Source organism: Manihot esculenta, chromosome 12 (genome assembly GCF_001659605.2).
Source record: "Manihot esculenta cultivar AM560-2 chromosome 12, M.esculenta_v8, whole genome shotgun sequence".
Taxonomy (NCBI): Eukaryota; Viridiplantae; Streptophyta; class Magnoliopsida; order Malpighiales; family Euphorbiaceae; genus Manihot; species Manihot esculenta.
This window is the reverse complement of record NC_035172.2, coordinates 7961876-7978663: the sequence shown is the minus strand read 5'-3', so window position 1 is coordinate 7978663 and position 16788 is coordinate 7961876. Positions and strand designations below refer to the sequence as shown.

General features: G+C 32.9%; 1 protein-coding gene across 8 annotated transcripts; it reads right to left on the bottom strand.

The window, feature by feature from the left end:
* Positions 1-1202: 1202 nt before the first annotated feature.
* LOC110627437 (ATPase MORC2B) lies at positions 1203-16788 on the bottom strand. Of its 8 annotated transcripts, none has more exons than XM_021773738.2 (15): positions 16633-16788; positions 16373-16457; positions 15626-15779; positions 14956-15082; positions 14399-14864; positions 11797-11980; positions 11511-11612; positions 11088-11417; positions 8101-8184; positions 7851-8009; positions 6629-6712; positions 2894-3031; positions 2335-2477; positions 1756-1895; positions 1203-1471 (listed from the first exon to the last, which is right to left on the bottom strand). In XM_021773738.2, exons 1-15 carry the CDS (start codon positions 16673-16675, stop codon positions 1368-1370), a joined length of 2343 nt encoding a protein of 780 aa, XP_021629430.1. In that variant the 5' UTR covers positions 16676-16788; the 3' UTR covers positions 1203-1367. The 8 variants fall into 8 exon arrangements, with proteins under 8 accessions (XP_021629430.1, XP_021629431.1, XP_021629432.1 ...); XM_021773739.2 differs by having other exon boundaries at positions 2335-2447; XM_021773740.2 differs by having other exon boundaries at positions 14399-14822.

Below are 16788 nucleotides of genomic sequence, written 5' to 3'. Positions count from 1 at the left end.
AATCTCATCAAAATCATTATTAAAAATCACTAAACTTTCATCAGTAACAGTATAACCACTTGATTTAATAGAAATTTCCATTCACACAAGTAACAGGATCTTCAAAAAAATAGAAACAATTGAAGAAGGTGATGTCTTATTTATCGTTGAGCGCAAACAGGGGTTACGAAGCTGGAACCTAGAGTGGCGGTGCGACATTGGAAGAGGGCTGCAAACGATCGTGCGACTGCTCTTTCGCGTGCGACACTGGATAGGACAGATCTGCGGTATGCTGCGCTGAAGAGGACCGAGCTGATGCATCAACCCGGCACTGGCAGGAGGCTACACAGCCTGCGAAGGTGCAATTGCTCAGGGGCACACGATGGTGAAGAACGCGAGCTAATGCGGCAACGGCTGAAGAGTGGAGAACCGCAGAACATGATGGGCAATGGAAAATTGGGGTCCCTTGAGCATATACTTCATATTTGCTAGGCTATTCTTAGTAAAATTACATAGTTTTGTTAAATGGGTTTTAATGTATTTTTTTATAATTAAGTAATTTAATTCAAAACTAACCAGTTTTAGTTAAAACTATGTAGTTTAGTTAATAGATTTCAAATGTATTATTATAATCAAGTTCTTTAATTAAAAAATTTACTGTATAAAATACAAATTATGAATGAAATTTTTATTATTTATAATAGTTGATTTTATGTTTAAATTAAATGAAACCTTTAATTTTTTGAAAATAAACACAAAACATAAAATATGATCATAATCATAAAAGTAGATGTTATGAATTAGGTAAAGAGTGTGCGTATTATATTTATAAATAGAATTTTTATAATTGTAATTTAATTTGAAACAGTACATTATGTTCATAAAAAGAAAAATTACAATATAAATAAGTAAAAATTTTATAAAATATAAAACTAATATAAATATTTATGTGTATAGAAAATAATGTAACTTCACATTATCTAATTAAGTTAATTTTGATGAAAACAAATTTAATTTTCAAAATTATGAAAACTCTTAAGTGTTATTAATGATAAAATCTAGAAACCAAATAGTAAATTGGCCAATTTATTTTCAATGAACACACACATGCTAGAACACCCACAAGTCTCAAGCAAATTCATTTGTTAGGCGTCCAAATGACATCTCTCACTCCTAAGTAAATATAGAGAAGAAGCTTAGCAGGTGATGCAACAAATACACCATTTTCCAAATTTACACATTCCACATCATATTTCATCAACTACCCAAATATTCTGGTTATATATACAAATGGGTATTCTGGTTATATACAAATGCTCTAAGGCAGCAAGTCCAAAAAGCCTAATATCCAAGTAAATATTCACAACTTCATACCCGAGAAAACTATGCTATGATACAACCTTCTTACAAGACCTGGAAAGGCCTTTTCGGTTCCGCTTTAAACCTTTCCTGTCGTTCTTCTGGGTTCCGTCAAAATTTTCATCAATATCACCTACAAGCGAAATGAACAAAAACAAAAATGGAAAGAAATTCTGATCATCAAGGTTTAAGATATTTGAATCAGAAATGACCATACCCGTTCATCAACTAACAAATCTAGAACTGTACTCAAAGTTAAAAATACCATTCTAATACCAATGGGTTTTAGCTCATTAGTACTGGAGTCATCTCTTAAATTCGAGTTCGAACTCCATTCAAAGCCAAGAAAAATACAAATTAATTATCTAGCTACGTACACAGTGCAAGGGCTAAAGGTAACTCTGATGGATCGATTACCTTCAGGTGTAATTGTTGCATCACCTTCAACATCTCTGCTGCCATATCCAGACCGTTTTGCAGAAACTGTAATCACGCCACTTTCAACCTTTTGCTCAGGGATTTCACATGATCCCTTGAAAGGTTCCATGTAACAGAACCTGAGAAGATAAAGTGTAAAATAAACAATGCTTGCACATATATATAGTAAGGAATATAATCTGAAAATATATGCAGGCATTCTTTCTCATAACATAGAACTTCTAATATACAGATTCCAGTTAGTGAAGGATAACATAACAAGAAGGGCCTTGCAGGAGCTTAACATGTGGAAGCACACCTTGCAGCTAAATTAATGAATACTCCAGCAAAGTTCAGCAAAACGTTGAACAAGCCCATCCCAACTTTTAATATAAGCAAACTAGACATACCCACACTATAATGGACCAAGGTGCTCTACACTGTACAGAATATATTATTAAAGTTGGACAATGACAACTCCCATTACACTTATTTTTAAAATTACTTTTCCAGTATGAGCACGTGATATATAATACCATATCATACGAGGGAAAGCTAATCAACATATTAGACGAATACCATTCCGTAGGTAAATTCTTGCTGTCAAATCCAGAACTCAACATCCTCCACTTTCTACACTTATCACACTGAACCCATTCATGGTCAGGCTTGTGCAGGTAGCCACCTTTTTTCTGGAACAGTAGAAACCATCTCAATATATCCTTAATTGAAAAAAAAATCCAAAAAAAAGAAAGAAAAAACTCAGAAGATTTGTAAAATAAAAAGAATGATGTAACTTAATTGAGGCAGTTGATTAAGCAAGGAGCATTGTATTAAACTTAAATACATCCTTCTCTTATTCTTAGAACATCTGGCACCTATAGTCATTGCTGAAAAGGAAGAAACACTAAAATTTTATTTCTTGTCAAGTTATAATTCATTGTTTCCATATAGGTGGTTGTCATTTCAAATGCATGAAGGTTTTCTTCGGTTGCTCCGTGCCTCCATGGTTGTTAACCTAAAGCAACTTCTAAGAAAAAGGAAAACGTTCACTTGAAATGAACAATGCAAAATCGACAAGTCAAAAAATAAATAATGAATAAAAATTTTCTCAGAAATTAGTAAAATGTTGTCTTACCAGCAGCACTGTGTCATAATTCTTATCCCAGTATTCATCTGCTTCCTTCCCCAGCCACTCCTCCAGTAGAGCATATGATTCACAATCCAGAAAACCTTGTTTGTTACTATGCACCCAAACATGACCATTACCTTCATTCTTTGAAGGAAAAGAAGGGGGCATCAAATTGTATCAGTTCACAATATATAGAAAGTGCAAGTTAGGTTGTAAATGCTCAAAAAGAAAAACTTGACTAACAGCTATTCATGTACCAACTGCACCGGTATATTTCTTTCTTTGTATTTACAAACAAAAGAAATTTTCCTAGCATGAACTCTGAAGCTTTGTCCATGCAACACCGAGTTGCAAAGTTACCTAAGTGATATTTTAGTGATACGAAGTGCTTCTGTCTTGCTTAGAAATTTCATCACATTGATAAAAGAAAAGTACTTAGAGTTGAGTTCACCTTACGGTAAATGGTAAGCCTAATAATAGAATCTAAATGAGTGCTGGAAATCCCTAAATTTTCAATGGAGCAAAATAAGAGTGAGAGTAAAAGCAGCCCTCTGAAGAAAGTTAATTGGTCAAGTAAGGAATCTAGAGAATTAAATAGAGAAGAAAGAGAGAAAATGATAGAAAAGCCCAAGGTGGAGCCGGCAGAAAAGCCCAGAACAATGGAACCAAATACTTCTGTTAATTCATTCAAGGAAATGGATTAAAAAGGGAAGGAATGAAATATCTGATGATGGAGAATATCCCACAATCATTCTCCCAGCACTATAAATGCCCTTCCCCCATGCCATGCTCTAAGCTAGCATTCTAAATCAAAGAAATTAACATATCCTCTCCCACCCCTTCCTTCCCATTTTAAAGATTCAGTCTACTCATGCAACACATCGCCATTCCCTTAACAAAAGTTTCTGCTGCAGAACAGAATTCTGATCTTGAATATTCCAGAATATAGTTTCCAGATGCTGTCGCCTCTTTTGGGCCTTTCTTCTGGGCTGCGACTGAACATTTTTCTTATCATTACTAAAGGTGCAAAAGGTTCCACTGCCACACACACAATATGAAATGTCAGGCGCAATAGAAATGAAACCAAAATTTACTTGTATTAATAGCAAACATTTAAAATTCTAGTGTCAATGTTTTTGAAACTCAAATATAAAGCCTTGTACTGTAGTAAAAAAATGCAATCTGGCCCTTCATGTTTCATTATATTCAGCATTACAAAAAGGTTTTCTGTTTTGATCAATTGAGTCATCTTGAAAATAACATTTATGTTGTTGAGTATGTTAATAATTGAAACGTTTTAGTAAATCTTCTAAAAGATTTTGAGTAAAATGTAAATAATAAAATGTCATAAAAAAAGAAAAATAATTAATAAAAATAAAATGGAATAAACTAAAAAAAAAAAAATTCCTGTCCACAGTTTCTCTTTTTCTTTCTCATCCTCTCCTTTCCATCAGATTTCCAACATTCCCAAATCCCAAGTCCCATAACTAGAGATATAGCTCCAAGCCTCCAACACATGTATCTTCCATCGTCACTCTCAACTACAATCACCAAAACACCAACTTTAGCATCAAAGCTTTAGTCCCCCTTTATTATTTTGTTCCCAAATTATTTTTCTATCCTTTCATTGAAACCAGAAGGAAACTAAAATTCAGCCAATTTCATTCTTATTCCATATGAAACCAGAGCTCTACCCTAAATCTATATATGTAAACTACATAAACAACTAAAGAACTGTTGAATATGAGTTTAACTATCTGATTAAGTGGGCTACCTTCAGCTCCATGATTGGTGGTAAGAGGGTCATTGCAAGAGTGCATCTATTACAAGAAAGTGGGAACGGTGAAGAGGGGTTGATAGCTAATGTGCGATGGTCAAGAGGGTGCCTGAGGAGATCAGGTTAATTTTTCATAATGAAAAGGAAGAGGGCCTTTTTTATATTTATTTTTACAAACCAGTTAAATTTTTCAAACATGTATTAAAAAGTAAAACATTTTAAAAGAATAACATAGCAATAATTTTTGGACTTATTATTTTATTAAATGGGTTCAATTGCAATAAAATAGTTTTGTATCCATTCCGAGAAAAAGAAATCAGCAAGTGCTCAATCACACATATGACACCCCCTTCCCCCTAGAATATATATACGCAAAAATACTATCTTTTCCATATTCCAAATATGCTTTGACTAAACCAAGTAAATATAGATTATTCCAATAAACACAGCACAATTAGTGATTAAACACAATGAAATCAACAATAAACATTGTAGAATTAACAAAGCAAAATTAACAATCTAACATGACAGCAAACATTTCATATTTGTTGATCTAACCCCTATCTTTTCCCTCGGTGTATATTGCCTCTTGTCAAGTAAATTAAGCAACAAAAGAATCTTAAAGTAATAATCACAAGAACAAAGCATCTAGAAATGAGATGGAATCTACAAGGCACTTAGAAAAGCAGAGAAAGTGTGCGTGCATGCTTGCATGTGTGTATAGAGGGTCCTGCACAATCAAGTTTTGTTGGAGTGAAGTGATCAAAGTAATAGAATAGGCAACATTGTTTTCTTTCCCCTCTTGCTGAAGGTTGCCCATGTCTAATGTCTAGCAACATGGATGTCTTTCTGTTTCTTTTTATTGTTTTAATTAGATTTGGTGTATCATGATAAGGTCACTCACATAATTAAATCAATAGCATGGTTTTAAAAAACGGCCATTACGTTATTTATAGGTTTTCGAGCCTGTCATGGCCGTTAAGGCATGTAAATAACGGCAGGAAAATTTTGTTGCCGTTATAGCCGTTACGCAAAGGTAATGGCCGTTATCGACTGTGATGTAATGGCCATAACGGCCGCTACTTTCCTTACCAGTAGTATAGCACCAGCCTTTGTATGCATTATTGAAGGGGAAAAAAACTGATTTCTCTACTTCTTCTCTTTGACCTTTTGTCTTTCTTTACACTTTACTACTTTGTGTCTTCGCCACAACTAGCAAGCCAAGCAGTCCTCCATCCAGCACTCTCTCCCCTTCTCCAGAGTCCAAACTCCAGCTCTAGGCTCCAGCGTTCTTCCATACTTATTTTCAGCCTCCATTTCAACTTTTTAAGCCAAAAACTGCCATATTTCTCTTAAATTTTTTTATAGCAGCTTATATACTTAAATTTCTACTAAAAAGCCTACCCTAAACGATCATTCTGGTAGTATTAATTGAGGTAAGTTACTATATATAATGTTTAAAATTTATGTATTTTATGTTTATTTGATATATTTGTACTTATTATTAAGTTGTATAACATAATTTTCATTATATTTTTCAATATATTTTAATTTCAAGAACTTTACAAATTTTTCCAAAAAATTTGCGCCGCAACAGACCGTTACCATTACGTTATGACCGTTACAGGCCTATTTCCATTACATGCAGCCACGACCGCAATTTGAAACCATGATCAATAGTGGATATTTGTGGATGAAATAACATTACATAAAGAGAGAGAGACAGAGAATAGCAAGAGAATAAAATAGTGTATGCACTCCTCATAAAGGTCCCTGCATTAGTGATCAATGCAGTATTTCATTGATTGAAATACAGGGGCATTGTGACTCAAGTGCATCATTAACAACTACGCTTGTAAAGAGATCTCCTTGCAAGCATGTAAGAACTCTTTCAAATCTTTAATGCATGACAGCATCAGCAGAAATAAAACAGCCAAACACCTATTTAGAAAAGACTTGCCTACCATTAGTTCAGTAACATCTATAACACCAATCACACCTCGTCCCACTTCACCATTATATGTCATGCCACCAACTCTTTTGTAAGCCTAAAATAAAAGAAGAAAAAATGAGCATTAAATTAGAGATTCAATGTGATCTGATGGAACATGAGTAAGGGGAGCACAAGAGCATTTGAACATTATGACAGAAAAAGAATCAACCTTCGTAGAGGAGAAGAAAAGGCAACTATAATCCTATACATTATGAACTAATATAAAACATTTGATAATATAGCATAATTTCCTATATGCATTCTATTCCATATTCATGTGTCCTCACTCAGTAAATTTGATTTCATGGCATTGGAACATGTGGCATTTAATTAAATACCAAACTAAAGCTTCATATTCGTACCATCCAACTCAAATACTATAGTTCATTGTAGGAACTTTGGATGTAGAATAACAATAAAGACAAACTAGTTTTTTAGTTTTGAAGGATCAAGTGCTTTTTGATCTCATAATATAGCAATGAACAAATCATTAATATCAAACTCATATACTCAAGAACCCAAGTGTAATTTTAAAAACTGATACCTAATATAGCAAGGCTAAAGCGTAGAGCCCAGGGATAGATACATGTGCAAGGCCAAATCTTAAGGGGGTTTTAAGAAGTTACTCTACTCTGCAGTACAAATCCTTTTTTACCATTCTTGTCAGTTTTAAGGCAAGCTTTCTTTATCATTGTGATCCACTTCTTATTTGGTCCTCTTGCAGCTATCAATCATACATCCCATTTAGTTAATCTTCTTTTCGAGAAGGTGAAAGTAGCATTCGTTTTAATTTAAATATAGAGAGGGTCATTTGAGATGGTTTGAAGAAGGGAGACTCCCTGTCCCTCGAAAAGAAGACATTTAGCTCACATAAAGACAAGGATGTCATTGATTTAAAGAACTGGCCAAGAATTGAGCAAAATTCACACACTATTACATTGATCTGATAATAGACTTCAAGTCTAATATATTTAAAAATTCTAGCAAACTAATAAACACGCGCAGAACCCTTCATTGGAGAAGATTATTAGGAACAAATGCACTGAAGAATAATTGAAACAACCATGAACCATAAATCAATTTTGAAATGATTGAAATATTATTAAAGGTGATAAACATAAAATGATACTGAAAACTACTCATTAAAACGGTACCAAACCCAGGTAAAATCATATCATGAAGCAAAATCTGACCTCAATTAAGCGACCATGCCAATACAAAAACATTCCACAATTTGCCTGCTCCCACTCTAATTGACTGCGACCAAGGGTTACTTGAACATGTTTCCCCATGATAACAGCAGATGCTTGATAAGTATTACTCAAGGAATTTGCCAATGGCCGACTTTTAACCTGTGGAAGAGCTCATGCTAAATATTAAAAAATTAAAGCAACGATAAATAACACCACTTCCCACAAATAGAACTGAAAAGCAAGCAATTACCAGAGAACCTTGAACATACATCCTCATCCGTGGGACTAAAAAGATGACTTCTAGATAAGATCTAAGAGAGTAGTCTAAGAGCACCTGGAAACAACAGAGAAACACGGTGAACTAGATATTACAAAAAATAAACTAATTTGACGTGGATTAGTTATCCCAAGTCCCAACACGGATATGCAAATGAATTTCAAGGCTGATGAAGTGGAGAATAAAATTATAAAATGGGACATTTCAAGGGGGTAGTAAGGATAATACAGGGGGCTCAATAGTGCCATAGAAAAGAAAGTGACACAAGTAAGAAATTTCAGAACAGTAGCTACATGATATTTTGCATAATATTTACTTTGTATTTGAATTGATGCAAAATAACATATTTGGATTGAGAAATAAAGTAATCAATTTTCGTTTGTATATTGGTTTCATCTAAGATGCAGCAATCATAGGCACAAATGTATTGCCCACATCATAACAAATTGTCAACCATAAAGTGTGCAGATCACATCTCATTCTTGTTGAAACTGCTATTGATCAAAATTGATTAGTTAAGGGAGATGGAGGGATGAGTGTTCTGTTATTTAACAGACATTTTCATTTTTATGGGGAACATAATGGAACCAGATGTAGGAATGGAAATAAATAATATATATTGTATAAATATATTTATAAACTTTGAAGTAGAAAGCTCTAGTGAGAGACTTGGCAAGTGAAAATTATTAACAGAGAAGCTACCAAGTGCTCAAATTAACTGAAATACTGCAAAGTGGTCAAATTGAAATAAGAGAGTGAGTTGTTACAGGCTCAAGGCAAAGGGTCCTGGAGCCCAGGTGCAAGGTGCAGGCAGCAGGTGCACACCTGAGCGATGCAAGGTGCAAAAATAATAAATAAATAAATATAAATAGTTATTAAAATAAAAGAAATACAAGATAAGTTTATCTACTTTCATAATTATAGAATTTTCAACTTTGATGATATGATAAAACTTATAATTAGAAATTAATTTTTCACTTGTGATTTATCTTTAATATTTATAAATAATATAATGATTAATTTATGGCAGCAAGAAATTATATAATTTAATATTGTATAATAGTATGTAATTTATGGCATCAACAAGGAATTTTTTTATTATAAAAGTAATTCAAAATACCTAAAATTTTTTATCATATTAAAAAAATTATACTTAATTTTTAATATTAAAGAAAAGTATGAAATAAAAACATGAATGAGGATTTGAGATCTTATCAAGTGAAATTGGACAGCATAACAGCATAGTAAAAAGAGATTAGAGAATCCAGAAGAAGAATCTAAAAGTATAAAGAAAGAGAGGAGGAGGAGGAGGAGGAGGAGAATCCAAAATAAAAAATAAAGAAATAAAGGAGTGGAAGAAGAAGAATAAAAAGCAATTGATCTCTAGGAGCAAACAAAGGTAAACATATGTTCTTTCTCCTCCTCCTCCTTTGTTCTCCATGTCTGCTTCTCCTTCCTCTTTCTTCTTCTCCACGTCTGCTTCTCCTTAATCTTTCTTCTTCTCCTTCCTCTTTCTTCTTCTCCACGTCTGCTTCACCTTAATCTTTCTTCTTCTCCTTCTTCTTTCCTTTACTGGGAGCACTTGTACCTGTTTGGAGTGGGAAAAAAAGCCAGTCACCTCTGAATAGGGCGTCTAGATTGCCAAGGCGCACCACCTGAGTGCACCTTGGCTCGCCTGGGTGCGCCTTTGAATCATAACCCGCTTGGGGAGTGTCAAGACGCTGACCTTTGAGCCTCGCATGCCTTTAACAACTACGTTTGTGCATATTGGAAATAAAATTAAAGAAGGTCCATTAAGATAGTTTAATAATGTCTATAGATAGTTTAGTAATGTCTAAAGTAGAGCATCAAATGCCCTAGTATGGAAGTGTAATAAGTTAGTACAAGAAAATGAGGAGATAGGGGAGAGCCTAAGATGATGTGAAGGGAAGTGCCATCAAAAGATTTACAAGTTTTCTACATTAATACGGAATCAGTGTCTAATACAGCTAAATGGCAAAGAATAAATCCATATATCTAACCCCAACTAGTTTGGAATTAAGATATAATTGTTGTTGTTGTTGCCATATATGTAGAAGTAGACAACTTTTGAGCAAATTAAAATTATTGCATGTACAGATATGGATAAATCCAAATAGAAGTATTACTTCAAAAGTTAGAAAAAGATAAAAAGTAAAAATTTGCTTGAGATATATACAAGATAAGCTAAAAAGAAACCTTCTTTATCAAGTAGGTGTATTTACACGCATAGATAAATACACAAAGAAGTTTTATTTAAATACTTTCAAAAATAAATAAGAGCCTAGGAGAACATTTTGGTACGAGGTTAAATCAATGTATAAAACTAAGGTATAGGCTTAAATAAGAAAAATTCTACCTATTAATTTACAGATTCAATTCTCGAAGTAAATACAAAATCAAGAAGATAGAACATATAATCAACCCAATCAACACTGTGCTGCCAAAAGTGCAAAGAAATGAATAGTTTAGCTCTTCAAAACTTAATTATTACAATATCATAATCACATAATAAATAATCAATCATAATGTAAAACACAATATGAAGATAATTTGTTTCCAGTGATCCATTACGTAGTGTGTACTTTTGAAAATGATAAATTCAATATGTTACAAACGCTATTTCGCATTTTCAGATTTTACTAAGTAATATTAACAATTTTATTTCTACTATTAGCATAGGCTGCAAATTGTTATTTTTAAACAAGTACATGAAGTGTCGCCACTGTATAAATAGAGGCTACCAAACATTCTGTTGCACAAAAAATTTATGGCATATTTATGCTGTTAACTGTTGAATAGTAACATACATGGATAATTTGTTGATAATAATTGTGTTCATGGTTTCTTAGTGTAACTATAACTAGTGAATAACTTTCCTCTTAAGTCCTAGCTTCTTTCTGCTTATCTTAGATATGAATTGAGAGAGAAGGAGGAACAACCTTTTGACTCATCTGGCCAGGACGAGATCTAACCCTTCTAGAACGGATGAGTATGTCGCCTTGGTGAAAGGAGCTCCCACCAGTCAGTCCATCAGTCCAGTCCAGACAATAATTTGAGCCCCACTTATCTAAGTTCCATATGTATATTTGTGTTCCTGTGCATTTTCCATGGAACAAGCCTGCTTTTTCACCAATCAAATACTTATCAAATGGTGAAAATTCCTTAATAGTTTTCAAATTGTACTTTGCTAAAGCTTTAGACTGGACATTTCTATCTACTTCCATAAATTGTCCTTTTCTGCAGTAGCTTACAATTGGAATCTCTAGATTCTGCAGAATCAACACAATTAAGATGATAAGAAAAACTAAAGCATGTTAGAAGAAATAGCAGACAAACAAAATCAATCCATATTTTCAGCATACATCTTTTCCTTCATTTAGAGATTGTGAGAGAAAGGCTATAGATCTGGAATCAGCAGTCTGCGTAAGAACAAGAGCATCCCTCCCAAGCCTCATTGCTCCAGTCTGAGAAATTGAATCTAAATCAATATTAGATGCATATTAATGATAAACCACTGTAATTATTAAAGCTGATTTCACACTGCAGCTTGGACAATCAAATTCAAGCAATTCAAAATCATATACATATCATACACGAATAAAATATTGGAGAGATATGAGCTACCCACAGAAATATGACCAAGGCTACCTTAAATCCAACACCAAATCTTCCTATATGATCTGGATCATCTATATCAGGTTGCTTGTGCCCAAAACATGTCATTCTCACAATGTCCTGATGAGTCATCCCCTGGCCATCATCTATAACTGACAGCATAGGAATATCTTTTCCAGCTCTTTTTGAGTAGATGATTTCAACAGAGATATCCAATCTGTCAACACAAACTACAAGTAAGATATGGAGGGCTTCTTTTGTGCCATTTTAGTACCATGAGGTTTAATTCATTTGTCCCTTTCGTGATTTTTGTCAGTATCACTAAAATTATACGTTATCAAACTCGTGTTGTATTACAAAACAACAATGAGACATTCATATTATCCATAAATTTAACTACATTGATGGTGAAACATGCCATCAAACTAGTAAAATTCACATTTTTTTTATTTAGAAATTAAACTTATTTTTGTTTACAGACCTTACAAATATCATTGACAAAGCATTTAGTTACATATAACAAGTCATTTCACAAGACAGGGATATTATTCAAATATGTGTTTGACCACATTAAACAAAAATGAAACAAGATGATGATAGATGAAACCTCTAATCTAAGTACTAAAATGGAGGGAAAAAAAATCTTATCCCTCAAGTGTCAAAGCCCTAAACCACAAAGCATTTTATAAACTTTTTGCAAAATCAATGCTACACTAGACCTGTATAAAAGCAAATATGCATTGTTACTACAAGAAATAATTATTATGGAAAGTTATTCCTATTTAATATAGGATTTGTATTCCTAAATAAATAGAATAATATATATCTATATATTTCTAAAATAGGAAGATTTGATATATTTCTATTACAGTTGAAGAATCCCTTAATTTATGGTATCATACCATATATATCTTAGATCCTCTACTATAAATAGGAAAGTTTATATATTATGAGAAGATAATTTAATTCAAGAAAGATGTAGCCCTTTGAGATTTTGCATCCGTAGATATAGGCTCTCGTAGTTGAACCACGTAAATCTTCTTGTGTTATTTTCTTCTCTCTTCTATTATTCCAACTTTAACATGGTATCAGAGCCTTCAATTCCTTTAAGTTTGGGCACTGTCCATAGATGATACTATTCACAAGTAGTATTCATAGGTACTATTCATTGGTACTGTTTATGGGCACTGTTCACAGTTACTTTGTGTTCGATTGGTGCGGTTTGTTCAATTCTATGAGTTGTTTTGTGTTGATGTTTCTTCACCGGTATTGCCTTTTGAGAGAGATTTTGTATTGATGTTTTTTTGTTGGTATTCCCTTTGGAAAGAGAATTGCAATTCCAAAGATTGTTTTCTATTTTTGTACTTTGTGTGAATGTCTTTGTGCGAGTATTTTTTAATATATTCATGAGTTGCTAGTTGTAAGCTGATATGAGGAAGTTTTTTGGCTTCTACATAGAATCTCATCAATAGGGAGAGTTAAAGTTGATGAGATTTCAAGCTACAATTAAGAAGAAGTATTATGAAAAGTTATTTCTATTTAATATAGGATTTGTATTCCTAAATAGATAGAATAATATATATCTATATATTTCTAAAATTTGTGGATTTGATATATTTCTGTTATAGTTAGATAATCACTTAATTTATGGTATCATACCATACATGTCTTGGTCATTCATTATAAATAAGAAAGTCATTGTATGAGCTTTTTTATGATCCAAAGTAGAAAAAAAAATATTTAAAAAAATTTTCAGCTGAGCCTAAATCATGTTCGATAGTCAAATTATCGAACTGCCATGTTCAATAGTATGGCTGTTAAACATTGGCCCGCCATGCCACATGACACTGAGTTAGTGTGGAACGTGCCAACTTGCATGGCACAATAAATGGACCATGTTCGAGAGAACCCTCAAACATAGCCCATATTCCTGCATGCAAGGTTTATTTTTAAAAAAGATATTTAAAAAAATATTTTTTTAAAAAAAATTACATAAAAAATTATTGATTAAAAATAGATAAGTTTAATGGTTTTGAAATTATTTTTAGATTGTATAAATATGATTTTTAATAAAAATATATAATTTCATTATAATAATTTTATACAAATTTTCTTAAAAAATCTATTTACGATGTTCCAAGATTCAAGGGGTGAATCTATATATATTTAAAAAATATTCAAATGTGAGAGAAAAAAATATATTTGAAATCTATGGGATAGGGAAAAAATTTTTGAATTCAAGGTGAACCCATATTTTATTCGACAACCATACAATCGAACTAACATATTCGACAGTAATGAAACTCTAATTTCAATATAATAATTTCTATACAATTTTTCTTTAAAAATCTATTTGTTTAAATATTTTATTTTTTCATTTTTTGAAACTTCTCTTGGATTTCAAATATTTATTTTCCCCTACCTTGGATCATAAAAAAGTTCCTTTTTATATTGTGAGAAGGTAATCCAACTCAATAAAGATATGGCCTTTGAGATTTTTTATGTATAGAGGTAAGCTGTCATAGCTGAACCATGTAAATCTTCTTTTATTATTTCGTTCTCTTTTCTATTATTCTAACTTTAACATAAATAAACAGAAACATTTAAGGTCCAGAAAAAAGATCCATTCACCTACCTGCTTGCTTTTGCATCCCTAGAATTATCAACAAGCTCAGCTATTGCACCAAATATCCATCCAGAGTGTGCCTGACCAAGAGTTTGCAGGTAACTTGGATCTGCCCGCACATAATTTTTCTCTAACGGTCTGTCCTGTTTCACAGCACAAGGCTGACATCTATCTGTCGGCACACTCCCACAGTTATCACCAATTGAATGTGGAAGCTTGACATCAGGCACACCATTATTTTCATTGAAACCCACACCCTTTGACTGCAGATGCCCACCTTTCCCAGCAGCAAACTCAACGTCATGAGAAGGTGAAATGGTGCTGCTATTACCACAAATTTCAGTTGGATTTAAGCTAGTTCGCTTAAATAGACATGCTTCAGTGGTATCTGCAACTGTAGATGGCACAATTACAGAAACCAGTTGAGATGGTCCTTTCACAATCAAAGACAGAAGAACAATATCCTTAGTTAAACCTAGAATATGGAATAACTATGTCAATTGTATCACTTGCTAACCCCATCTGCATCAAAAACAGAAACAAAGCATATTAATAATAAAATGCACCTGATTCACAATGCTTTTGACCACTGTACTTATCCAGCCGGTATGCAACTCTAGCATGGCTAAAATTATAGGCTTCATCAGGAGGAAGTACATAGAACTCACAGAAGTCAAATTTTGCAATTCCAACCTGCAAAAAGTATGAGGTCGAAATTTCCAAAATATAAGCTTCCAAGAAAAAATAAATAGAGACCTATGTCTGAATTCTCTGCATGCATGGATTATGTGCTTCTTTAATTGAATGAACTAAGTTTTAAAAAATAGAAAAAATGGACCACAAAGAAATAATAGCATTTACAACTTCCAATAAATAATGACAAGGATAGCTCCTTTAATTGAATGAATTAAGGTTTAAAAAATAGAAGAAAAGGAACTACAAAGAAATAATAGCATTTAAAACTTCCACTAAATAATGACATGGAAAATGTTGATTTATTTTGTATATGTGAAAGGTTCATAGTGTTTCTTAAATCCTAATATTGTCTTCCAAATCATCATCCCAGTCCCCGGTTGTCAAATGAATGACAAAGATGATGATGATGATGATGATGATGAAGATGCAGTTCCTATATTACGAATCAAAAAATTAAGAAAGAGAGTGACGAACCATGCTAATGCTGTAGAGGAGGTAAACTAGGATGGAGAAAAAGAAAATGACAAAAAACCTCCTTACCGAGTCTCTTTTCTGAAGATGAGACAAAAACCTCTTCCACTCATTTTCATCACGAGAACACAAAGCAGCAGGGCGTAATAAGAAATGAGGCAGTTGACAATCAATATTTAATGAAGATCTTGAGACAATATCATGCAAATTCCAACGTCGAGGCCTTAAAATATTAAACAACAAGCATGTTCATATCAGAACCAATAAAATATTTACATATATATATAACAAGAATTCTAAGCTGGTGAATCCCTTACAGTTCTGGTATTAATAACAGAAATCAATTTTGATCAAACAAATATGGGACTAAAATGTGTAAACGCCTGTGTTCCTAATTGGTAAATCCTCCATTCTCATGATATTTAAAAACTGGAACATTTACATGCAGAAGAATCAAATGGATAAAAATTTGGATACACTTTCAGCTGGTTAAAGTGTTTGCTCATTTGTCATGTTAGGTTGACAAAGTAGCAAAATTCTCTTAATTGGCCACTGTACTTTTGTTGCATGTTCTCAGAATCATAACCCAATTACCTTTTTTCTTTTAAGTGATTCTTTCATCCATCCTCTTAATAAATGTTTATTTCACGACTCAATCCATGGCAAGACAATAAACACTTGAATATAATTAGCAAGATTTAAGTTTTACCATATACTAATAATGTGAAACCTTCATTGTAATCCAGAAGTAGTATCAATAATTATTATCATTACTACAAAAGCCAGAGACTTAATAATCAGAGAATGTACACATACACTTTTACAGGAGGATCATCCAAGCACTGTGCCCTACATATAGTTTTTGAATCCTTCATCAGCAAAACAAAGTGATTGTACTTATCTGAAAAAATTAACAGGTACCAGTGATAAATAACATCAAAAAACAAGAAACTTTCCAATTATACACAACTATGAAAGTATAAATTCATCATTAAACTACCAAATTTTCTTGTTTAAACTGCTAAATATGGGCAGTTGAAACAAGCCAGAATGAGAAATGGGAAACGTATACTAACCTCCATTGAGACCGATTTCTGATTTCAACGGCAAATCTCTCATTTTGCGGTGACAGTACGGACGGTGGAGCAGTGTAGTATTGCAGCTGAGGAGACGGGAGTAAATGGAGGGGGGAAGAATTTCGAAAAGACAATGGGTTTGTAACTGTAAAGCCA

Bases quoted from the DNA above. Each gene is read 5' to 3' on its own strand.
- LOC110627437 (XM_021773738.2), bottom strand. From the start codon at position 16,675: ATGAGAGATTTGCCGTTGAAATCAGAAATCGGTCTCAATGGAG. The intron at 16,458-16,632 runs GTTAGTATACGT...TAATTTTTTCAG, and splicing joins AGAAATCGGTCTCAATGGAG to ATAAGTACAATCACTTTGTT. The intron at 11,613-11,796 runs GTAGCCTTGGTC...TCAATTTCTCAG, and splicing joins GATTTGGTGTTGGATTTAAG to ACTGGAGCAATGAGGCTTGG.